The sequence below is a fragment of the Corapipo altera genome, unplaced genomic scaffold (genome assembly GCF_003945725.1).
Source record: "Corapipo altera isolate COAL_440 unplaced genomic scaffold, ASM394572v1 69, whole genome shotgun sequence".
Taxonomy (NCBI): Eukaryota; Metazoa; Chordata; class Aves; order Passeriformes; family Pipridae; genus Corapipo; species Corapipo altera.
The window spans coordinates 2,997,532-3,019,513 of NW_020884908.1; the positions used below are offsets into that span (position 1 = coordinate 2,997,532).

General features: G+C 36.6%; 1 protein-coding gene across 1 annotated transcript in view; it reads left to right on the top strand.

Moving 5' to 3' along the window:
• HHIP (hedgehog interacting protein) overlaps positions 1 to 21,982 on the top strand; it is a 73,709-nt gene that overhangs the window by 40,354 nt on the left and 11,373 nt on the right. The window contains exons 5-11 of the mRNA XM_027652826.1: positions 10,584 to 10,735; positions 11,191 to 11,364; positions 12,699 to 12,842; positions 13,732 to 13,853; positions 15,893 to 16,016; positions 16,675 to 16,805; positions 17,401 to 17,482. Coding sequence (XP_027508627.1) covers positions 10,584 to 10,735; positions 11,191 to 11,364; positions 12,699 to 12,842; positions 13,732 to 13,853; positions 15,893 to 16,016; positions 16,675 to 16,805; positions 17,401 to 17,482 — 929 coding nt within the window. The remainder of the gene's footprint in view (positions 1 to 10,583; positions 10,736 to 11,190; positions 11,365 to 12,698; positions 12,843 to 13,731; positions 13,854 to 15,892; positions 16,017 to 16,674; positions 16,806 to 17,400; positions 17,483 to 21,982) is intronic.

Consider the following 21,982-nt stretch of genomic DNA (forward strand, 5'->3'; position numbering starts at 1 on the left):
AGGGTGTCAAGGGAGAGGCAAAAATCCATCCCGCAGGCAGCGAGTCTTAGGAACCTCAGAATGCTGGCAATGGCTTCATTAGAAACCAGAGAGCCTTCCTATGCCAAGAACAGACACTAAAATCTCAGACAGTTAATGCAAGAACAGGATAGAGAGGAGTGAGAATATTCTGAGATTTTGAAAACATACTCTCACCAAGTGTGGACTGAAAGATTCTCGGAAAGGGCCAAATGAAATATTTCATTTCAGTGTTGACATTCTTTTAACTAAAACTAATTTCTAAACTGAAAACAACTCACTGAAAGAATCGAAATCCCCAATTTTACAAACGTTAGAACTGGATGTTTCAAGAATTTCAAAACTATTTTACTTTTTGCCCTGCAAATACAACATGTGTCACAAGCGAACCTCCCTTTCCATCAGGGAAAGCGGGGGGGTTGGACAAATCAGCTTTTTTAAATCCTGTCTCTGCTCAGAGAGCTTCTGGCCAATTATACTGAAGACATTTTTCATATTAATTTACTGGTTGTCTTAGGACAAATGAATTCTGAAGTTCTATGTCTGCATCAGCTATTGACGCACACAAACATATTCCTCCAATTACTCCATATGCATGCAGTGCCTCACCCTATTTCATTTTTATAACTGTGCATGCTTAACGCATTCCTTCTTTGCAATGTCCAAAACTATCTTTGCATTCTCAACAAGAAACATATTTCTCATTCACACATCTTGGGCCAAACCCAGATGGTATTAGTTTCCTACAAGGGTATTTCCTGTATGTCTGAATTGTCAACACGGCTGTGGATTGCCATCATTCTCCTCCTATATACAGATTCTAGTCATGGAGAGCAAACCGTATATCCTCCACCACCCTGGTTTTTCCACTTGGCACATTTCATAAAAATATTCATGTCTCTCTTCAAAATATTAATATTTTTCTCACTATTTTAGTTGAGAGGTAAAGACAAGATCTGTATGAGTGATCCTCAAAAAAGCTTGATTATTTTCGCTTCCTTCAGTGTTCGCAAAATGTCTGAGGAAAAATCTGGATTTCTCCGGATTTATTTACTCCTTGTTTTCAGGTGGTTGGCAAATTACATATATTTTTTAAGACTTACTGAAAGAACTAAAATAATTTGATTACTCAAGCCAGTATTTGAAAGTTACTTACCAGCGGTGCAGGTAAGTTGCACACTGGCCTTTCTACCCTTGGGCTGCACAGCTCAGGAGGATGATGGGAGAAAAATGCTTGGGGAGTATCAGAAAATTGAAATGCATTTTTTTTTCCAGCTCCCATGCAGTGCCTTTTCAGAAATGCCAGGGTTTGATACTTAAGTGTGTTTCTGCCCCAAGTACAAAAATGATGAACATGCACAATTTTTGTTGAAAAAAAATGCAAGAATAGCATTTTCTGGGGGTTTTATAGCTGTATTTGTATCGGGACTCCAACCAGTGCAGTCCTTACACTTCAAACAGTTTGATTTTGGGTAATAAATACAGTTCCAAGGCTCACACTAACATGTGGAAGCTTGAAACTCAGTAGCAGATGCTGGACCTCTAAATGGGTTTTCTCTTTGCATTTATGCCAATAAGACAAGACTGTTTACGTTTTGGAACAGTTGAATGGACAAAGAACATAGGTATAAACAATTTTAATGTTGGAGTAAAGAGACATAACAGACTTGCCTAGCATTCATCCAGTAGTGCTGCTGTATGTCCACTGGTAAACTGTTGGAGAATACTTACAGGGCTTCTAAGAATACAAAGTCTGACTTTGCCTATTATGTTTAGCATAATAATTACTGAGAAAACAAGCAGCATATGCAACCAGCATTTGCTTTGAAGATATGACACATTATTATCAAAACTATGCTGAATGCTGATGCTAAATATAGGCTGAAATATGCCTCTCCATGCATCCAGATTTCAGAGTCCGAAAGTTCTTGGGATATTAGAGAACAGAATAGCATTTGCTTTATCACTAGAATTTGCACACACATTCTTTGGCAATGGAAAAATGGTGACATGTTCCCATCTTTTGGTGCCTGCAGGCAAGACTTACATTCTGCTTGGTGTCTGCCTTCAGGAGAAAATCTCAGACAAGATGATAGGTGGAATATAAGCATCAATTGCAGTGAACCTTTCATATGCTTCCTGTCTCTGCCCTGTGTTTTTATGTTACGTGAACTCCTATCCTTCAAATTGTCTCCCACTCCCCTACTAAAAAACATTCGGATAATGCAATTTTCCAGTTCCTTACAATAAGAAAAGGAGATTTGAAATATTTTGCAGAATTCACTTTAGAACCTTTACTAAGTACCTTCAGAGCCTTAGTGACTAAAGCCAGGAATCTGCTAAAGAAATAACCTTCAGTGAAGAAGGTTACCTTTGTATTTTGCAGTGAAGATGAGCATTATTTTGATAAGCCACTGAACTCGCTCTTCTCTCAAAACAGTGACATAAAGCCCACAGTTTAATCCAGGTTATGTTGCAAACATGATTGTCATAGTAATACTTGGGAAAGAATCAGAAACAGTGTGGACTGAGTGAAGTGCCCTGGTCCTTTATTACCCTCTGGCAAAAGATATCCTGTTGAAGGGGTACTTTTTTAAATATTTTAAAAATTTTTTTTGCGAGATGCAAACTGCTAGGGACTTACTTTTAGCACTTGCTGAGCAAGTTTTAACATCCATTAGCATACAGACAGCAGTAAAGACATGGGGACCAGTCTGAGTGGAAATCTGTAGCTTTTTTCCTTCAAGCTGGCTGTGGTTTTCTGCTTTCTCCCCCCACCCCACAATATTGGAATACATTGCTCATGTGGTGCAAGTACCATTCCTCTTGCAACCAGAAAAAGCAAGTATCTGCTTTTATAGGTGACAGTTCGGTACTGAGAGCCAAAGGAGACAGGCAGAATTGTTTGTAAGAGTAATGCCATCTTTCCATTTGCATCTCTCTTTTTTTGAAACGAGTTATTTTTTAATGCCTACAATTAGACAGATCAACATTTCTGGTTTTAATTTAATGCAGAGAGTATGATAATTATGTTATTCTGTTCTGAATTACATCCCTAAATTTCCATATAAAGTGGTCACGGTAAAACAGCATGAATTTGTTTTCGATTATCGGAGTACAGAATTTGTTGTAGGTTCGTTCGTTTTACACAAGCACTGTCAAATTTGCTCTGTGTCACTATACATCCTCTTTTTTTTCCCTCTCTCAGCACAAAAGAAAATAAGTCTTAATGCTCATTTTAAAGTGCTGTAAAACTTTTTTGTGGACACTTATGAAAAGAATTAATTTAGCAGCTCAGGGAGATCTTTGCACCATAGTAAGATTTTTATTTTTCCATAGCATATTTTTATCTTTAGGAATGACAAAAGTGACAACAGTGGTTGGCTGAAATGTCATGCCATTAAAAAAGCAACTTATGTATACAATTATAATTCTTAGAGTCTTTTGACAACTCTGCCATTAGATCTGTATTTTAACTAAAATGGAAAATTTTATGAAACATGCTACTGAAAAATAAAGATAATTTTTATATACATAGGAAAGGAATGAGGGCATGAGAAAACCAGAACAGATGGCTGAAAGGACCACGGTCAAATTAGAGCATTAGTAGAACAGTAAATCACTAATAAGATTAATTTGTATTGTTTGTGTGTTTACAGAAAAATAATGTTAGATAGCACCAAAATAGGGTATAAGTTTAAAAAAATCATTCTTGATTGGAAGAGGTAAAGTCACAGTTTTGGTGAGTGCAAAAGGGATTATTGGTGTCTTGTCATCATGTCATGTGTTTGTGAATGTTAATGGAACGCAGTCTGTTCTCTGTGGGGTATCATCTGAGCCAATTTTATTGGACTGCGCACTGAAAGAGAGCTGTAAAATTTGCCTTTATCACAGAAGTGGCATGGAAAGGTGGGTAAAGCTTCAGAGCAACAGAAAGAAGGAGAAAAAATACAAAGGTCATCAAGTCTATTCTCCCTATTAATGAAGGATTTTCATGGTCAGTAAATTTCTTAACAGTTACGGCACTCTCATTCACTGGAAGGAAGCTTTCTCGCTTTCCTAAAAGGCTAATTCTACAGCACAATAGGCCTCAAACCAATGCAGCTGAAAACCTGTTAGGAAAAGACAGTCTGAAGTGGAAGAATGCTGGAGAGGAAAAGTGTAGGAGAGCAGATATGCCAAATAAATAAATAAAGACCAGAAAGTGGAGGCATGCCAGGGAAGTAAGAAGGAGCATGCTTATTTTTTACCTTCCCATAGTGGCCTCCGCTGGTGAACCACTCACTGAGTTGCTGGTGGAATGTAAAGCTTCCTTGAAAATAAATCCAGCTGGGGACAGAGGTGGAATCACCACCTGTGTTCCCAGAGGATAAATGCTGCTTACAGCTCAAGAGGCCTCTGTGGTGCAGGGAAGTGTGTAATTCACACCTTCCTGAGCCAGCTTTACTGAATGCAATAATCATCTGGTCTTTATTTGAATCTCCCTCTTCCGGGACTGATTTCCACTGTCTTCTGTTATTCCAATTCTCCTAAAGCAGTGCAGTACATAAAGTTTCCCAGTCCAGATGCAGACCTCACATGGGCTCATGGCCACCTCCTTGCAAGCACACTCACAGTCGTATGTCACTCTGCCCAAAACCTCCCAATTATTGGCTGGCTCTGGGCAGTCTCAAAGCTTTCAGCTGCTCCCAACCAATAATTGGGGGAGCTGGGAAAGCAGGATTCATGTCCTACTGGAAGAGTGTGAAGGAGGCAAGCTGTGGGTTTGTGTTGGGTTGGTATCTGCATTTATAAGTTTCATGTACTTTCTTTAGGAGGACGGGAAGAAAGAATTGTATTATCAGGGGACGAGGATTGTCATTTGGATTAAACTAAAGACTTGCCCAGCAGAACAGCAAAATCTGGAGTTGAGGAATTAAAAAAATAAGTACAGAGGACTAGGACTAGAAGTGAAAGGTCCTGCATTTAGTGACTGGTATCTTCAAAGGACTGTGAAGGTAAGGAAAAGAAAAAATGATACCCCCATGTCGAAATTTTGTCTTTGCTGCAACAGAAGTAAGAAGAAAAAAAGAATTAGGCTTTAAGTTCTAGTGCTATCTTTAGATCTCAACACCTTTTTATTTATTTCTGTTCAAGTTATGGCCACTTCACAGTTCTTTTGCTGGAAAATTGTGCTGCAAATAAATATGCAAGTATAATTCCTGTGAACAGGTACTCTGACTTTTCTCCAAGTGCAGAGAAGCCCCATCTAAAATCCATGCAGAACTGGTCTTATGAATCACCATCTTGATACCTTTTGATATGTCTGTCATTTGGACCCACTGGGCTCTAAAGAAGTGGGACATCATTACTTTATTGTGAATTCAGTTCTCATTAAAAAAAAAAAAAGGCATTTAAATATCACCACAAACATCAGAAAAGACAACTTTGTGATGAATGCACTTTGGCGATTTTCAGCTAAATCCTGCCCTGCACTGAACTGAATAAAAAGCACCTCTAACTTCAGTAGGATTTGTGCTTAAATTCCAAGTCAGAATATGGCCCTTTAAGTATTTTTCATGTATAAATTAAATTGTAAAGCATTCCTGTATCCATAGTTATTTTAAAGTCAAGTATTAAAATAGTGCACTTGTTAAAATCACTAAAAAATATTGAAACTGTTTTGAAAAAATCCTTAGACAAGTCTAAAGCCCTTTATAAACAAGGAAAATAGTGAAGCTCTGCAACCCAACAGGAAAAGGGAAATGCTTTGGAGATAGGGTCTCGTATGTATACTATACTGAGCCATGACATCAAGGTAATTATTTTCCCCTAAGTTAAATCTCTTATCTTACAAATCCTTCCTTTGCCAGAGGCCTCAGGCCCCACAGATAGCAAAGCACTTGAGTTCTCAACACCCAAGAGGTCTAATAGGAGCTCTACTCTTACACCCCACCAAAAACCAACTTCTGTCACTCTGTGTTTGTTGTCCCCTTTCGCCAGTCAGAGGCACTTCCCTCCAGTGCTTCTCCAAACATCTTTGAAAGGCAAGGTGTACCCTTGCAGCAGACCTTTTGCAGGCTTCTACTTCTGCTGTAGTCAAATTTCTATCCCGTGATAGGACCAAATTTCCAAAATGTGTCGATTAAGCAAACACTTCCCACTGAGAAACATACCTGACATTGATCTTCAGCCCTACTGAATCTCTTCCTGAAGAGTTCATATGGTGCTGCCTGATAAGAGATTTAGGTGTTCCATGACCCCTTCACCCATGTTTTTTTTACAAATCTTTACAATCTAACTCCTTAAGTTCAAACAGATGGCAATGCATATTGGTTATGATATTTTTTATGTAGGAAATAAACTAAATTAAGGGTGATCCTACTAATTCCACAAGTTACCCAGCATTTGCACTATAATAATAGGTGAAAACAAACAATGCAAAGGCACTACAATAAAGTTAAAATATTGAGTCACCATTGAATATACATATTTTAAGCACAACCCCTTTTAAAAAAGGTTGCTAATCCTTTCCAGCATGACAGTGGGATTGTTCAGATGAAAAAGCTGATAAGTATAAATATAGGGATTTTTTAAATATTTTATAAGAGCGTGAATTGTGAAATCAGTTTTAAAGAAAAACTTGGAATATGCTACCTACATTGCTTACTATTAAGGCACATAGAGTAACAGAAATAAATGGTCATGTCTGGTTTTGCTTACTAGAATTAATTACTACTAAGGTTACATAATTAAGGGCCATACTTACAATATATCTGTTTTAAATTAAATATTTAACAATATCAGTTAAAGCATTCCTGTGTATTTCTCTTTACTATAGGTAATAACACATGTATTGACATAATTAAATGGCAACATGTCTTAAAAACAACTGCAGCATATGTTTCTGTATTACAGAAAAACTATAATATCTTAATAATGTAATAAAACTTCTATCTAAAATATCAGAGATATACCAGAGTACATTTATAAGTACACAGTTTGAAAGAAGAGACCGCCTCTAAGGAGTGGTTACATGAAAATAGTACCTTTCTATAATATTCACATGCAACAATTCCTTCTCTTAGTGTAAGTCAAAATACAAAGTGGATCATGTTGTGCACTTGTTTACGATTTTTACAAGTACAAATATATATTATAACAGAAATTCTGATGCAAAAAAGAAATATCAAAAATCACATATATCAAATATATATTTAAGTTGAGAACACTTAATGATGTAATAAACTTTCAGAACCGACATAATGTAGCTAACCAACCATTTAAAACTGAAAAGTAAAGAAACACTTTGTTTAATGCATACAATTAACCTTTGCTTGGCTTTATACTAACTTAATAGAATTCTGATTAAATTCTTTTCGTAGTTGTGGTCCTAAACTAGACCAAACTGGGGTTTAAAGATCCTTTCACTGAACTCCTTAGATGAAACATATAACCTGGCCCAAGGAAATGAGTTTTGAAATAAGTGTGGTGTTGGTGCAAAATGTGTCATTACCATGAAGAGGAGAGAGGAGCATTGAAGCTCCAGAGCAGCATGGAGAGTGTCAGCTTCCAGACTTCCTTACAACAGAAATTTCACATTGGCCCCAGTCCACAGTGTGTTTAAGTAATTAATACTCATTTCAGCCAACCATCATTCTTTGTCTTCAACAGACATCCCAATGGAATATAAAGATTTGTCTCATTCTTCTTGCCCTTCCTTACACAACTGACAAACTTTAATGGTTATTCCATCAAATAGTGTAGTGCAGAATCTCATACAAGCTACCATGTCATCTACAATTTGTTGGTGCTGGTTTCATCTAAAGGGAAACTAAAATGAGAAGCTGTCAATAAGTCGTTAAGCTGCCAAGAAAAATATGTAGATATTTGACACATGTTATCTACAAGAAAGACTATACAGCCTGGGATGCTGGTTTCACATCAAAAGTCCATTGATAAAAACTTAAAAGTGAGGAATATTCTATAGAGAAAGTCTGAAGTTTTGTACATAGTTATTCAGTTTGATAGCACTAAAATGACTGCTCCTAAGGGATTTTGCTGAATATCTCTCAATGTACCCCACAATATATGAAACAACACTAGAGAAAACTATATACTTTCCAGCACATAGAGAGCATTTCAAAAGCTATGGAAGTTGTGTCAGTGATTTAATTGGAAAGAACAGGTTTGCCAGTTAGTGATAAAGCTGAAAACACACGTGAACAATTATTTTCCAAAATCAGGAAAAATAAATATGGAAAAACTCATCTGGGTTTTGAGTTTGCCATAAGTCAAGTAATGGCTTGATACTGCACTGATGTCAGTATCTTGGAGGGATATTCACGAAGTTTTTATTAAATACATGAGTAAATAGACTTTTTGAAACAAAATGTGTATGCCTCACTTCAAAAAAATCCCCAGCAATGTGACTTTTCAGGAAGCAACAGATACATTCTACAAACTAAGTAATATATTACAGTCTAATAGAGTCACACAAGACAGCAAAGAGTAGAAATAGTGGCCCGATCCTATGAATACAACTTGCCATAGTTACTACTTTGCAAGTCCCGTTTTTCATTCATTTTTCAAATTCTTGCTTCATGTGTACTTCATTAAAAGCTCTTAATTTAATTTTCACCTGTTTATGCTTTCAACAACTTCACTTTCACACTGAGACGGCTGCCATGGCATCAAGCACTAAATAAAATCTTCAGCTTAGTAACAGATCTTTTCTTACTAATACTTTCAATAACTCACCTTGCATGGCAGACCTAGTGTGACTCATTGACATTCCTGGGCCCCTAAATGAGTTGAACTCATCTCTCAGGAGAAGAAATAGGGCTGTCTTTGTCTGGGCACAACAGATAGAATCATTCGTCAGGAATCTTTGAAATATGCCTTCCTGTTCCCAAAGAAACCAATTTGCCTCCCTTTGCTTCAGACTTTATCAGAGCAGCTTAAAAACTCTTAAAAACTCAAACAATAATATCTACAATCAGTTCAGACTCAGCTGCAGAATTATTTTTGGCTCATAAGGGAGAAAGAGCTAGATTACCAGTCCCTTCGTCCATGATGACTGCAACTGATTTGGCAGCTCGAACTAGACTTTCAAAACTAACCTCTCTGATAACCCCCTGAAACTAAATTTTTCTAACAAACAAACTAGCAAATTTTGGCTGCCTCTAAATTAGCAGGATCCAGATTGCATTGTACAAATCTGTTTGTATGGAAATCTCTTGACCTATTTACATCTCCCTTTCTGACTCAGGTTTCTCGTTGGTGGTTGTGATTAAAAAGGAAGTACAGCAATCATGTTGAATTAAAATAAATTAAAGCTGTGCACTTTCCCAATTAGGCCTTTTGTGGGATGACTTTCAACAGGAAGAGAGGCCCATCCATCACTCTGAAGTGCAAATACATTTTAAAAGCTTCATTCTCTCTTATAATTTAAAATTTCATAATTAGTTATCATGGGTGTGGCTGGAGTTGCAAAATGTTGTCTCCTTATGGGTGCAGAGCTGGAGCACTTGAATCTGCAACAGAGTCACTAGTTTTGAAGGGCTGGCAAGCCCTGAGTTAAACTCCAAGACAACTATCACCTTGTGAATAATCACATATATGAATTGAATTTGAATTGTTAATTATGTACTGTGTTTATTTCGGTGCCTCAGCTTCTCTCCCCTGTATTACTTCAAAACTAACAAATGAATCTTAAGTTTTATTCTTCATTTATACAAATATAATTTTAGGCATAGTTATATTAACATACATTTTTAGAAGCCAAAAAGAAAACTGCCTTCTCTTTAAGTACACCAAGTATTTGCATTGTCACAATATATTACATGGACTGGATGCTTAACATGTAACTGTACTAATCTTTATGGCAAACATAATAACAAAAGAAAGTTGTTCCGAGATTTTTCTATTTTTATTTTAAAAAATAACAAAAAACCTTTCCAGTGAGGGACCACATGTAAAACTATGGTTTCTCTGCACAGAGACCAAGGCTGCTTATTACCTACAGTACACTAGCTATGATGAACAGACCACCATAGTTGTGACAACTGATGTTGCTGCCTCCAGGGTAAAACAAAGGTTTACATATTACACAAGCAATTTAACTGTTTTCTAAACATATTGCCAAGACAGTGGGAGTTGGCAGCCAGCTCTATGTTTTAGGTTTTGGATACTTGGATTAGAAGTGACTGCTGATTAGAGACCTTTTTATTCGTCTTCTACGAATTACAAGCAACCTAGTAACCCAGCAAAGAATCCTTCACAGCACTTAAACTTGTCTTCATGGCTTCCCAAAGATTACATACACAAATCACTCCACAAAAGTGGTGCAACAGACTTGTGCATAGATAACTACATACGGCAATTGTCTTGTTCTAACTCTTAAAGACTTCCCCAAAGTGAAATGTTTTATAATCCTTTTTGTGCAGTAGTCAGGAAAGAAATAAAAGAGTTTGGGGAAAGATTATCCACAAGAAAGAAACTTTTTTTTTTTTTGGGTTCCAGCTGAAACACAATAAAGAACATAATTAACTTCACAATTCTTTGTGTTTTTCATTTGACTGCAGGGAGGAGATGAAAGAGGACTGTTAAGCCTTGCATTCCATCCCAATTACAAGAAAAATGGAAAGCTGTATGTGTCTTATACCACCAACCAAGAACGGTGGGCTATTGGACCTCATGACCACATCCTTAGGGTCGTAGAATACACAGTATCCAGGTATCAGTAAAAGTCTAAAATTCACAAATGCTGTATTTCTTAGCAACCCTTGCATTTTAGTATTTCCCATTTCTAAAATAAGCTATCAGGTTTACAACGTATATGCTTGGGCACCTGCAGAAAAACTATTGTGGGTTTTATTTCAAACAGTAGTTTTGAAATGCCAATAAGTACACTGTTTTATCCTTTTAAGACCCCCCCTTTTTTTTTTAGTTATTCTGTCTTTTTTTTTTTTTTAATTATAGTTATTTCCTACTTATTGTGTATAGGCAGCAAAATAATTTTTCTGTGAACGCTACAAAATTGAAATTTCTCAGAAACAACTGTTTGGCATTTTTCCACCAAGTTACAACATCCACATCTCAAAGCATAATTTGAATGAGTCAAGTTTATTTTTAGAAAGAAGTGCATTGATAGTGAACTGTGAAAAGGGTGCTCATATCTTTATCTTGCAGGAAAAATCCACACCAAGTTGATATGAGGACAGCAAGAGTGTTTTTAGAAGTAGCAGAACTACATCGAAAACATCTAGGAGGACAGCTTCTGTTTGGCCCAGATGGTTTCCTATACATTTTTCTTGGAGATGGCATGATCACTCTAGATGACATGGAAGAGATGGATGGTTTAAGGTACAAAAACTACCAATGGATAGACTTCTATTATTGTCTTTGCACAGTATTTGGGGTCAGAATCCAAAGTGATCAGCAGTTGTCAGGACAAATCTTGCTCCCTCTTCCTTTACTAAATAATCGTACTTATTTCAGTGCCTGGGTTTAGCAAACTGCTGATTTTCAGAACAGTCTGCTTAAATACATCATCTTGTAGCTGTGTGCTATCAGATAATTTAAATACTGGAGTCCTCATCAGTAAATGCAATTTTGTTTAGGCTTCTGTTTTCTGAACTGTTGTTCTACGAAGAGAACAACTGTATTGAGCAAAGATTCCAAAAGGTGTCTGCAAACACATACCAGAGTCAATAACAACAGTGCATCACTTAGGAAAATGTCCAGAGAACATATGAAGTAATCCTACTTTGGTTCTACCTTTACGTTTTTCCCAACCTGCTTTTTCCCTCTGCTTCATTATCCTCTGTTAGAGTTGCACTATTTGTCTTAATTTAGAGAAGGTGTGGTACTGAGCCTTTACAGACCTAAAAGGAGCTGCTGTTCAAAGGCCTCTTTGGCTCAGCAAAATTGCAGGTGCCCCTGCAATTTTTAAGTATTTTTTAAGTATAAGGATATACTTCAAAACCCAGGGCAGAGGGCAATTCTAATACTTGGTTTTAAATTAATGTAAAAGAAAAAGACTAAAACAAATTAATGATGAAGAAAGACAGAAAGGAATCAATTTAAATATACCATCTTTTCATGTTTATAAAGAGAGTTTTGATGATCTACTCCTTGTCCTTTCTTCCATCATAATCATGAACATAACGTAAAACATTTTACTCTCTCCTGTTTCATATAACAAGAAAGGTCTGAATGCTTACCAAAGAAAAAAAAAATAATCAACATTTCCATTCAAGCAATACAATTTATTTCTTGCTTGCTTTCTTGCTGTATAATTAGTCTTTGGATTGTACTGTGACTAGAAATCATTGAATTCAAGAGTAGGATTCAAAGTGTTAGCAAAAAGCATTAAACACAGTTACTCTACAGGAGATATTTGAAGCCATAAAACAATGCTCATGTTTGGAAAGTTGTTCTTATGATCAAGTTGCTTCCCAACACCATGGTCAGAGGTGTTCTAGTAAATAGCAAGGCAACATATTGGCCACAACTGAATCTTGAATAGGCTCTGCTATTATTTTTCAGACTTGCATGTACCATAAAATCAATCTATATGTGATTAATCAGTAAAAGTGGGTGGTTTATTTTTCTGTCTCACTATAGTATTATATGGATTAAATCTACCAGTAAAATACTTTTAAAAACCCAATTATTTTATCCTCCACCTCTCTCAGTGATTTTACAGGCTCTGTATTGCGCCTTGATGTAAATACTGACCTGTGCAATGTCCCTTATTCCATACCCCGGAGCAACCCACATTTCAATAGCACAAACCAACCTCCTGAGATTTTTGCACATGGACTTCACAATCCAGGCCGGTAAGTAAGTTTCTGAATTACTGAATTACTCTGGAGTAGATACTGTTTTCAACCAGAAATTTTTTATACAGTCAGGTAACAACATTTTGATAATAAAGGCACTCGTGAAGTTTTTAAAGCTTCCACTCCTCCTTCTCCTCACATATTTCACAGTGAGAAACAAATGTACGTTGGCAAAGGGGAAAGCAAAGAGCATGCACAACTACTGAAAGTCAAGACCAAAATGACAGAAATGAAGTACAGGATTTTTGGTTTTAATGAATGATAAAATGACTACCCTTATGAAAGAAAAGAGCTTCAAGCAGAGGGTTGGTAAAGTACAGCTGAGATGGGAATCTTGACTGGGAATAACAGGCACGTGGAAAACAAATGAGAACATCTGGTGATATCTAAACAATAGCAAGGAGGAGAACAATGCTTTAACTAAACAACACATAATTCAGTGAATTAGGTGGGTGGTAGTACTGACGTGACATTTAAAGTCATGGTTTGAAAAAAATCAGAAAGTCAAGTTGTTCAGATAAGGAGTTGATTCTTGGACTTTTTAACAGTCCAAAATTCCTACACCATATAAGTCAATTCATTTTGCTTGGTTAAGGCACTATTCATTTCAGGTGCTATAAAGCAGAGTATATTTTATTACTAGGAAAAAATAGTTTTACATCAGATAATATAAAAAAATGGTGTAGGAATGGGAAAGTTGTAATATCTTTTGGGTATGAATCTAACATATTGTCAGATATTTTGGCTCTGTATAAAATAGGTCCCTCACATGAGCAGGCACCAAAAAGACACAATAATATTTTAAAATGTGATGCTTCATACTATTTAAAATTATGAACTCATCTCATCTATTTCTTGGGTTTTCTTCTTTTTTTTTGCTTTACAGGTGTGCTGTGGACCGCCATCCAACTGATGTAAACATCAATTTAACTATACTTTGCTCAGATTCAAATGGAAAGAACAGATCTTCAGCAAGAATCTTACAAATAATAAAGGGCAAAGACTATGGTAAGTTCCATCCAGGGTAAAGCTGCTGGGAACAGTCAGGTTTTTTGCCCATGGGATAATAAATAGAAAGCAGAAGAGGATAAAGGACTGTATAGCCATGATAGGAAACTTAGAACACAGATAGGAGAGATAACCTACCAAAGAAAGAACTTCTGAAAAGTTTCATCTTTTCAAGGTAGAACTTCAAGGTACAAGCAGATAAAAGATTCAGGACAAAACAAAATTTAAATGACTCAACTTTGTTCTTGTTGGTGTAGAATATTATGTAAATAAGATTTAACAAATTTGACGGTTGCTAGTCCATCAAAGGTCAAACTGTTGGTGCATATATTGGCTCAGAAAGAGAAGATTTTGGAATATCGGGAAGTGATGAAAATGTATTCTTAGTCATTCATAAATAACCTTTTAAGACAGAATGGAAACCTCATGTAATGGACCTCCTATAATGGAAAAAATGAGATAGACAACAACAGACCTCAGCCAAACAGGGAAATGACTGAACTCTGTTTAAATGTTACTAAAAATAAAAAACTTAGAAAAATGCTCTATGCTACTACTTCATGATAAATGGCTAGTTTAGATTAGATGACAAAAAGATAAATACACTCAATTAGGGACTTTAAATTATTAAAGCATTTCGTGTTCTCTCTGAATTAGTATGACTGTCAGTCACAATTTCAGTTTAATGTTTAACTCTGACACTCACTAAGGTCACTTGCTAGTTCAGGCAAGCCAGGTGACAGCTTCTCTGAGCCATCATCCACCTTGACTGACCATTTAGCAGCTTGTAAATCCACGATGGTAAGATGTGATAAATGCCACTGGTCTATCTCCTGGAATGCAGCATTTTCTGGTTTTATTCACATCCCTGGTTCCCCCACCTGTACTTTACTTACAAGCAAAGCAGCTGTGCTGTCCTGTACAACAGTACACAATAGTATCATGCAATTGTACTGCTTCAGTTATTGTGTGTATTTTCTGTGTCCATTTTACAAAAGCCAAACCAAAGAATAATATTTGGTTAACCACTGCTCCAATGGAATTTTGACTGCATCTTTATTGCAGAGTAAACTAAGCAATACTGTGTCTATCCAGAACAGCTTGCCAATATTAATACTAGGCTGTGGGTCAACTCCTTCAATAAAAAGAGTTCATCATCCTTTTCTCCTCCATAAAATTTCAGGTCTTACTCTTGTAGAATAACCTGAAAAATGCATTTACCAAAGATGTGCAGATAGCCTTCTGACTAAAAAATTTCCTATAAAACAAAATGGTCTATTGGCTGTGGCTTTTATTTAAAATTATGCAGTTATCATGTCAAATTGAGCCTACTTTTACCCTAAGCAGTATTTGATTAAATGAATAGGAAAATGTACACTGAAACTTCCTTGAAGAATTATTTGATGGGACTAAACTCTGCAGTTTTGTGAAAAAAAGAAAAAAAAATGTATAGGAATTGCAACTACAGCAACAGTGTAAAATTGCCACAAGAAGCTATGGCAAGTTATATTAGTTTTTATGGGATGTAACACACTCACCATGTTTAAAACTCTGATTTTGAAAGAGTTTCTCTCAAACCACTGAAAGGCTTTGGAAACAAGTTTTGTTGAAAATCAGTGGAATTTCTGCTCTTAGTTACTGGACTTTACAGTAAAGGGGGGGTAAATGGTACTCCTGAAGTTCAAGAGATCCATTTTGCAGACTGTATTGACACTAGAAATTAATAGCAGTAACAACATCAATTTCAATGAAAGTCCAACCTAATCTTTGTGTAGTTTTATTGTCCCAGGTTGTGCACATGGAAGAAAGCAACTATACCCTCTCCTATTGAAAGTCTTTAATGGATTGTTTCACAAACAGACCTGGTTGTAGCTTCATGATTTTTTTTTTTTTTAAATGTTTTATTTCTGGCAACACATCTTGAATTTTGAGGAATCTTTAAATGGAATTAACCCGTTTTCTTCAAGTAAGAGCATTTTCATAAGTGCGAATCGATATGAGACTGCGTGTGATCTAATGCTACGGTAGTTCCTTTTTAGAAAGCGAGCCTTCACTTTTAGAATTCAAACCGTTCAGCAGCGGATCCCTGGTTGGTGGATTTGTCTATCGAGGCTGCCAGTCTGAAAGACTCTACGGAAGTTACGTATTTGGAGACCGCAATGGGTACGTTTCTTACAACTCACTATTAGACACAAATGCCTCTAGGGTATGTTTAGCCACTCAGCTTCCTGTATGAAGGACCACCAAAGGTCTTGTGTATTGTGTCACTTTGCCAGGTTAGCACTGTGATAAATGCAGATTAAACTCTAGATCTGGAAATAAAATAGCACAGCATTCTAATGGTGACATGCATAACACGGTTAAGCCTTGCAAAAAAGTACCAAGAGACTCACATCATGGTTCTCTTAAGATTTTAGTTCTAGATATGCTTACATGCAGCTTTTACACTATGAGGGGAATAAATGTTAATCATGAAACTGTTTCCCAAACCAACTGGTAAGGCATTGAAAACTTTTGGGATTTTATGGAAACATCACTGATGGAACAACAGGAATGTTTCTGTAATGAATGGGCATAGCTTCCCCATACCAGATAGCTGAATATTCACAAATGGTTGTGTAGTATAGCTTGAACACAATTTTGCAATATTTGAATCACTGGATGGCTTTTAAGCATCTGAAAAACAAATCATAAGACAATGAACTGCATAGATGTATCTATGGAGCTTCTTGCAGAAAGGGTTTACTTATTTATCTGGACAATGAAAACTCTCTATTCCAAATGTAATGTAACAATTTGTTTTATGTGTTCTTGAATATAGAAATTTTTTAACACTGCAACAGAGTCCTGCAACCAAACAGTGGCAAGAGAAACCCCTCTGTCTTGGCAACACTGGCTCGTGTAGAGGTTTCTTTTCAGGTCCTGTCTTGGGATTTGGTGAAGATGAATTAGGTAAATACTAAAAAAAGTTCTTAAATCATAAGGCTTATCAGTCATGCCTGCTGAAGTATTCACAATTCTAGTAAATGTTTAAAAAGAAGGCTATCTTTCCTTTGCCAAAGCTGTCTACACTGCTCTCAGCTACACCTCAGCAGCCTTGTAAGAAGAACAGAGAAGAGAATGTGTGGTTGGAAGGGTCAAAGGTCCTTATTGTCTCTCACACCCTGTGAACTCTGTCACTCACTATGACACAATGTATCATATACTTGCCCTTATTCCCAACATTACAGACTTAAGTGGCAAAGAGATTGAATGAGCAGACTGATCCCCCTCTTTTCCCTTCCTCACAAATTTTACCTTTTTTAACCAATTTATACTATATGAAAGACAAAACACTCATGATAGACTATATATGATGTTTTAGCATCAATTTGGGTAGAGTGCCTATATACATTTTCAAATACCAATGGTTCTGCTGTATATTTAAGCGTTGAGTGTTTCTTCTGAAGTTTTTTTAATCTCATTTGGCAAATACAGCTAGATCACAAAAGTCATGTATTTTCCTTAGAAAAGGAGAACTAATTTATTGCATTGGCTTTCCTAACAGGTGAGATTTACATATTATCAAGCAGTAAAAGTATGACACAGCCTCACAGCGGAAAACTCTACAAGATTGTTGACCCAAAGAGGTGAGCATTGCATTTCTCTTTCAAATCAGCCTTTCCTTCAACCGGTTAAAAACCAAAAGGTAACCGTAGTTCTTTCCATGTGGCTGAATTATGCAATAGTGACATTCAATAAAAAGGGATGGTCCTGGTAGTTCTGAAGCCAAATGGCTTTTAGGTACCAGATGGAAAGCAGATGCTGGAATTCTCCTCGGTGCTACTGCTTCCTTACTTGACACTATGGTGGGACAATGCACAACAGGAGCTGGCTCAAAAGATTAGTACTGGATGGCAATACCTATTCTAAGCAACTACAGAAAATCATTTGACAGTACTAGCTAGTGTCAGTTTTGCCACAAATAAGTTCTGAGGGACTAGTTCAGCCTTTTTCTTTGGTTGTACAGGAGATACCACCAATGGGGAATAACACAGAAGCCTCACTCAGTCCTCAGTGGGTGTGAAGTGTCCTTGCTTACTAGTTTTCAATGTCCTTCCCTGCATTTACCTGTCTCTCCCTGGGCGGGTTTCGAGCCCCAAGGAAGGAAATCCTTTGTCCTTGGGCTGTGTGCCAGAACTACACGAAGTTCTTTAACGGTTCTTATAACTCTGCTTCTAAAAGGCTTATAAATCCCACTCAAGTGATTTATAAGACTCAGATTTAATAGGATTGGTCTAATTATTTAGACTAATTTACCAGTTTTAAAACGAGGGTAAATTAAAATTATCAAACCAAAGTTTCTTGGGATGTGATCTTTGCAGAGCAGCTAGAGCTATGAAAATATTAGGGAATATGCAAAAAAAAGCCAGTCCCCAACATGACCCAGGGGCCCCAGCAACAGTAAGATCTGACGACTAGCAGATACTCACTTTGGCTAGGGGAATACCATTTTCTTCATGATAGATCTTGCTGCTCTATCAGACCAAGTCTGCCAAGTAAAAGTAGCATATCCATCCTGAAAAAGCATCAGAAATCAACACAAAATGAAAGAGCCAACAGAAGTGAAGTTTGTTGTATAATTACTTTGACCCCATCATACCCTGCAAAAGCTACTGTCTATTTTTTTCAGCATCTACTTCAGCATGTTTCTCCATTACTATCAGATACAGTCAGAATTGTATTTTTGGTTTTGCTGTTAAGAAAAGAATTTTCCTGTTGAACTAAAACTCTAAAAATTGTTATTGGGATAACAAGTGAATACAACAATAAAATCACGAAATTGGATGCGTGCTGTACTATAAGTTACAGTAGAGTTTCAGTGTTTTATAACTGTACTATCCCAAAACAATAGCAAATAGTCTGGAAGCAGATGTTACCACAGGTTAGTGCAGTCTGTCAGTCAAGGTTATTATGTATGTTTTATTTATGCTTTCTGGTATTGAAAACATTTTTTCAGAACAAAACTTGCCATTCTTACTGGGATTGTTTAGTCTGTTGGTGTATGGTTTTAAGTGAATTTTACACCCTAAATCCACTATTAGTATCTAATTACATGGGGCTGCCTTGTTTGACCTCAGCTTTTTGTTCTTGTTACCTCTTCCAGTAGGGTGGTCTTCAGCTGACATACCTGAAAGGCCAGACCTCCCATTGCTGCACTCACGGTTGGCTGTTTTCATGTATGGAAAAGGGTCAAGACTGTGTTTGGTTACTGGTGAAAGTAACCAGAAAACTATAGAATACTTTTGTAAATTGGCACACAGTTGAAATTAAACAGACTGTGGCAAAGGGATATAGTTTTTGGTAATCTTTTTTTAGAAACATGGGATAATTTTCATTCAGGCAAAGTTTTGAGTTTTGTTGTTTTTCAGTCTCACATCACTGCAGGCTTTTAAGGGAAAGATAATGAGATACTTCCACAAAAGAGAGCTGTAGCTCTATTTACCATTTCATGCTAAGTTCCTATTACCCATGTAAACAATTTTTAAAAATTCCATGGTTTTGGAAAATGTTCATGTAAACTTTTATTAACAGAATATTATTATTCACATATATTTTACTGCTTCTTCCTCATGGTGTGCATCATACAAATACGAATATATATATATATATGTAAACACTGGCACACTAAAGATGATACAGGTGGACTATGAGCATCAGGTATAAATAAAATCATCAAACTATTCATCTTTCATGTCTTAGAAATTCATTACTTAATAACAAAACCCTGTGAGAGGTGGCCCCCGGCAGACTTGTTAATTTGCAAAGAGAACTTTCCATGCCTGGGGCAGTGTAAAAGAACAAAATTATCATTCCTTGTGGCAGCCCCTTGCTGAAAATCAATACCTTCATGCAAAACCCAGCCTTCTTCTGCTAGTGGTCATTTGTAAGCTGCTGCAAGCTTGCAAAATTATTCTTTTATTTCAGATAATAAATGTTACATGAAGGTGCAGAATTTGTATTCTTTTGATCTTTGTCGAATCATAGAAACATCAAGGTTGAAAATGAGCTCCAAGATCATCAAGTCCAACCTTTTGAGAGAACACCACCTTCTCAACTAGAACATAGCACTAAGTGCCACGTCCAGTCATTTCTTGAACACTTGCAGGGCTGGTGACTCCACCACCTCCCTGGGCAGCCCATTCCAATGCTTGACAAGTCTTCCAGAGAGGAAGCTTTTCCCGATGTCCAACCTGAACCTCCCCTGGCACAGTTTGAGGCTGTGTCCTCTCGTCCTGTAGAAAACTACTGCATAATCAAAAGTTGTTCTCAACCATAACCATGACCTGGACTTTCTTGTCTCAAATGTGTCTTAGGACAGAAATCTACTACTTGGATATTGCTAGCAATAGAAAATCAAAATAAGTAGGCAGGTTAAAACATTAGAAGATCAGAAGATGAGGGTAATCCAAAGAACCCTTTGCATTAGTCTTCAATACTCAGCAATGGTAAAGTCCTATCCCAAAAGAATCCTTCAGATGTAATAAAAATGAGGTGTTAAACTGAGGAGATACATGACAAATTGATAAACATGATCAGTACAGAGGTTCTGAATCCCACGATTGTCGAGGCAGTTTGAAACGTAGAATTCAAAGTACCACAGAGAACTTTTTGTTCAGTTCCTCCAAAGACTTCATGTCAATAACTAAATAGACTCCCATCAAAAGCACATAGTGAAATATTTCTTTTTGTAACAAGGTTGCTGAAATGACACATTAGTACTTGAGAGCTTGTAGACAATAAAGTGAAAAAAAATAGCCCTAAGTATGTGAATTGCTGCAAAATACATATATACTACTTATTACCAAAAATAGAGTGAAGGGTCTAGCCAATAGCAAATTTAGCTTTGAGATTGGAAGAGATGTTGGAAACACTAAGAATTACAAACACGTAAAACCAGCATGAGGCACATTAGTTAAACTGGCAGTCAAGAGGAGAAGTTCTCAAGTTAAAATTGTGTCTCTGAAAAATATATCCATTTTTTGACGATTATCAAAAAAACTAACACTTTCCAGGGATAGGAACTAGTGAGAAAATACAGGGAGAAAGACTTATTTTCTTCTCAACTAAAAGGGTTAGTCAGATATCCTGAAGATTGATGCAAATACTAGTATTTTATAAATTGCCTTTGTGACCAAAAAACAAAACCTTTTTATTTTGTGGTTTCCTACTTTCTGTTCCATAATTTTTCTGTTGTGCTTTCTGTTTCTACAAATCCATACTTATATCAAGCACAGAAGCATTGATGTATTCAAAGGCAAAATAACTAGGTGATCAGTGATGTAGAAAATATATAGAGGTTCAAATATTCCTAACAGAGAAAATAGGAGACAACCCCATTAGAAAAGAAAATGTAATCATTTTCTAGCATGATGAGAGGAGAAAATCAACTGTGAAAATGAATATTTGAATAAGTAAGATCTGTTGATAGGTCCATGTACTCTGTAACTTAAGCATTATTACCAGACCAAGAAGTAAGAAAATAAACTTTGGATGATGGTAGAACAGCCATAAAGTGGTTTTGTAAGTCTTCTTTTAGAATACTTACAACAGGATCACTTTTATTTCTAAGGAAATTATAGATAAAATTAAAGACATTCAGAGAAGAGCTCTCAAACCGACAGACAATGCAAAAGTTTTCCATTTAGAAGATGTCCTCTATCCCCTGTGAAGTTTTAAGTGTTTGCCACCATCCATACGGTGATTCCAAAGGGGATGAACTACTCTTTTGACCAGGATGGCTCACTGAAGCCAGAAGGTGATTTTTACAAAAGAGGGCAGAGCTTAAGTAAGTGTCCCTGCACATGTAGGAAGATTTCCTCTTCCTCTCCTTATAACACCTTATAGATCTGGATTTCAATGTGTTTCCTATCAACAGCCGGAATAGCTGCTTTCCATTGGGTTGAAACTTGAACTTGATTCAAACCATCTCACTCCTCTTTCATGCCCCCCCAGGGTATATAATTCCACTTATCATCCTTTCCATAATCACCTTCTGGGATTTCCGCTGTCAGAGAATATTTCCAAACAACTGATTTCAAACACGAAGGGACAATATCTAGGTCATACCTCATTCTGACATTGTTCAG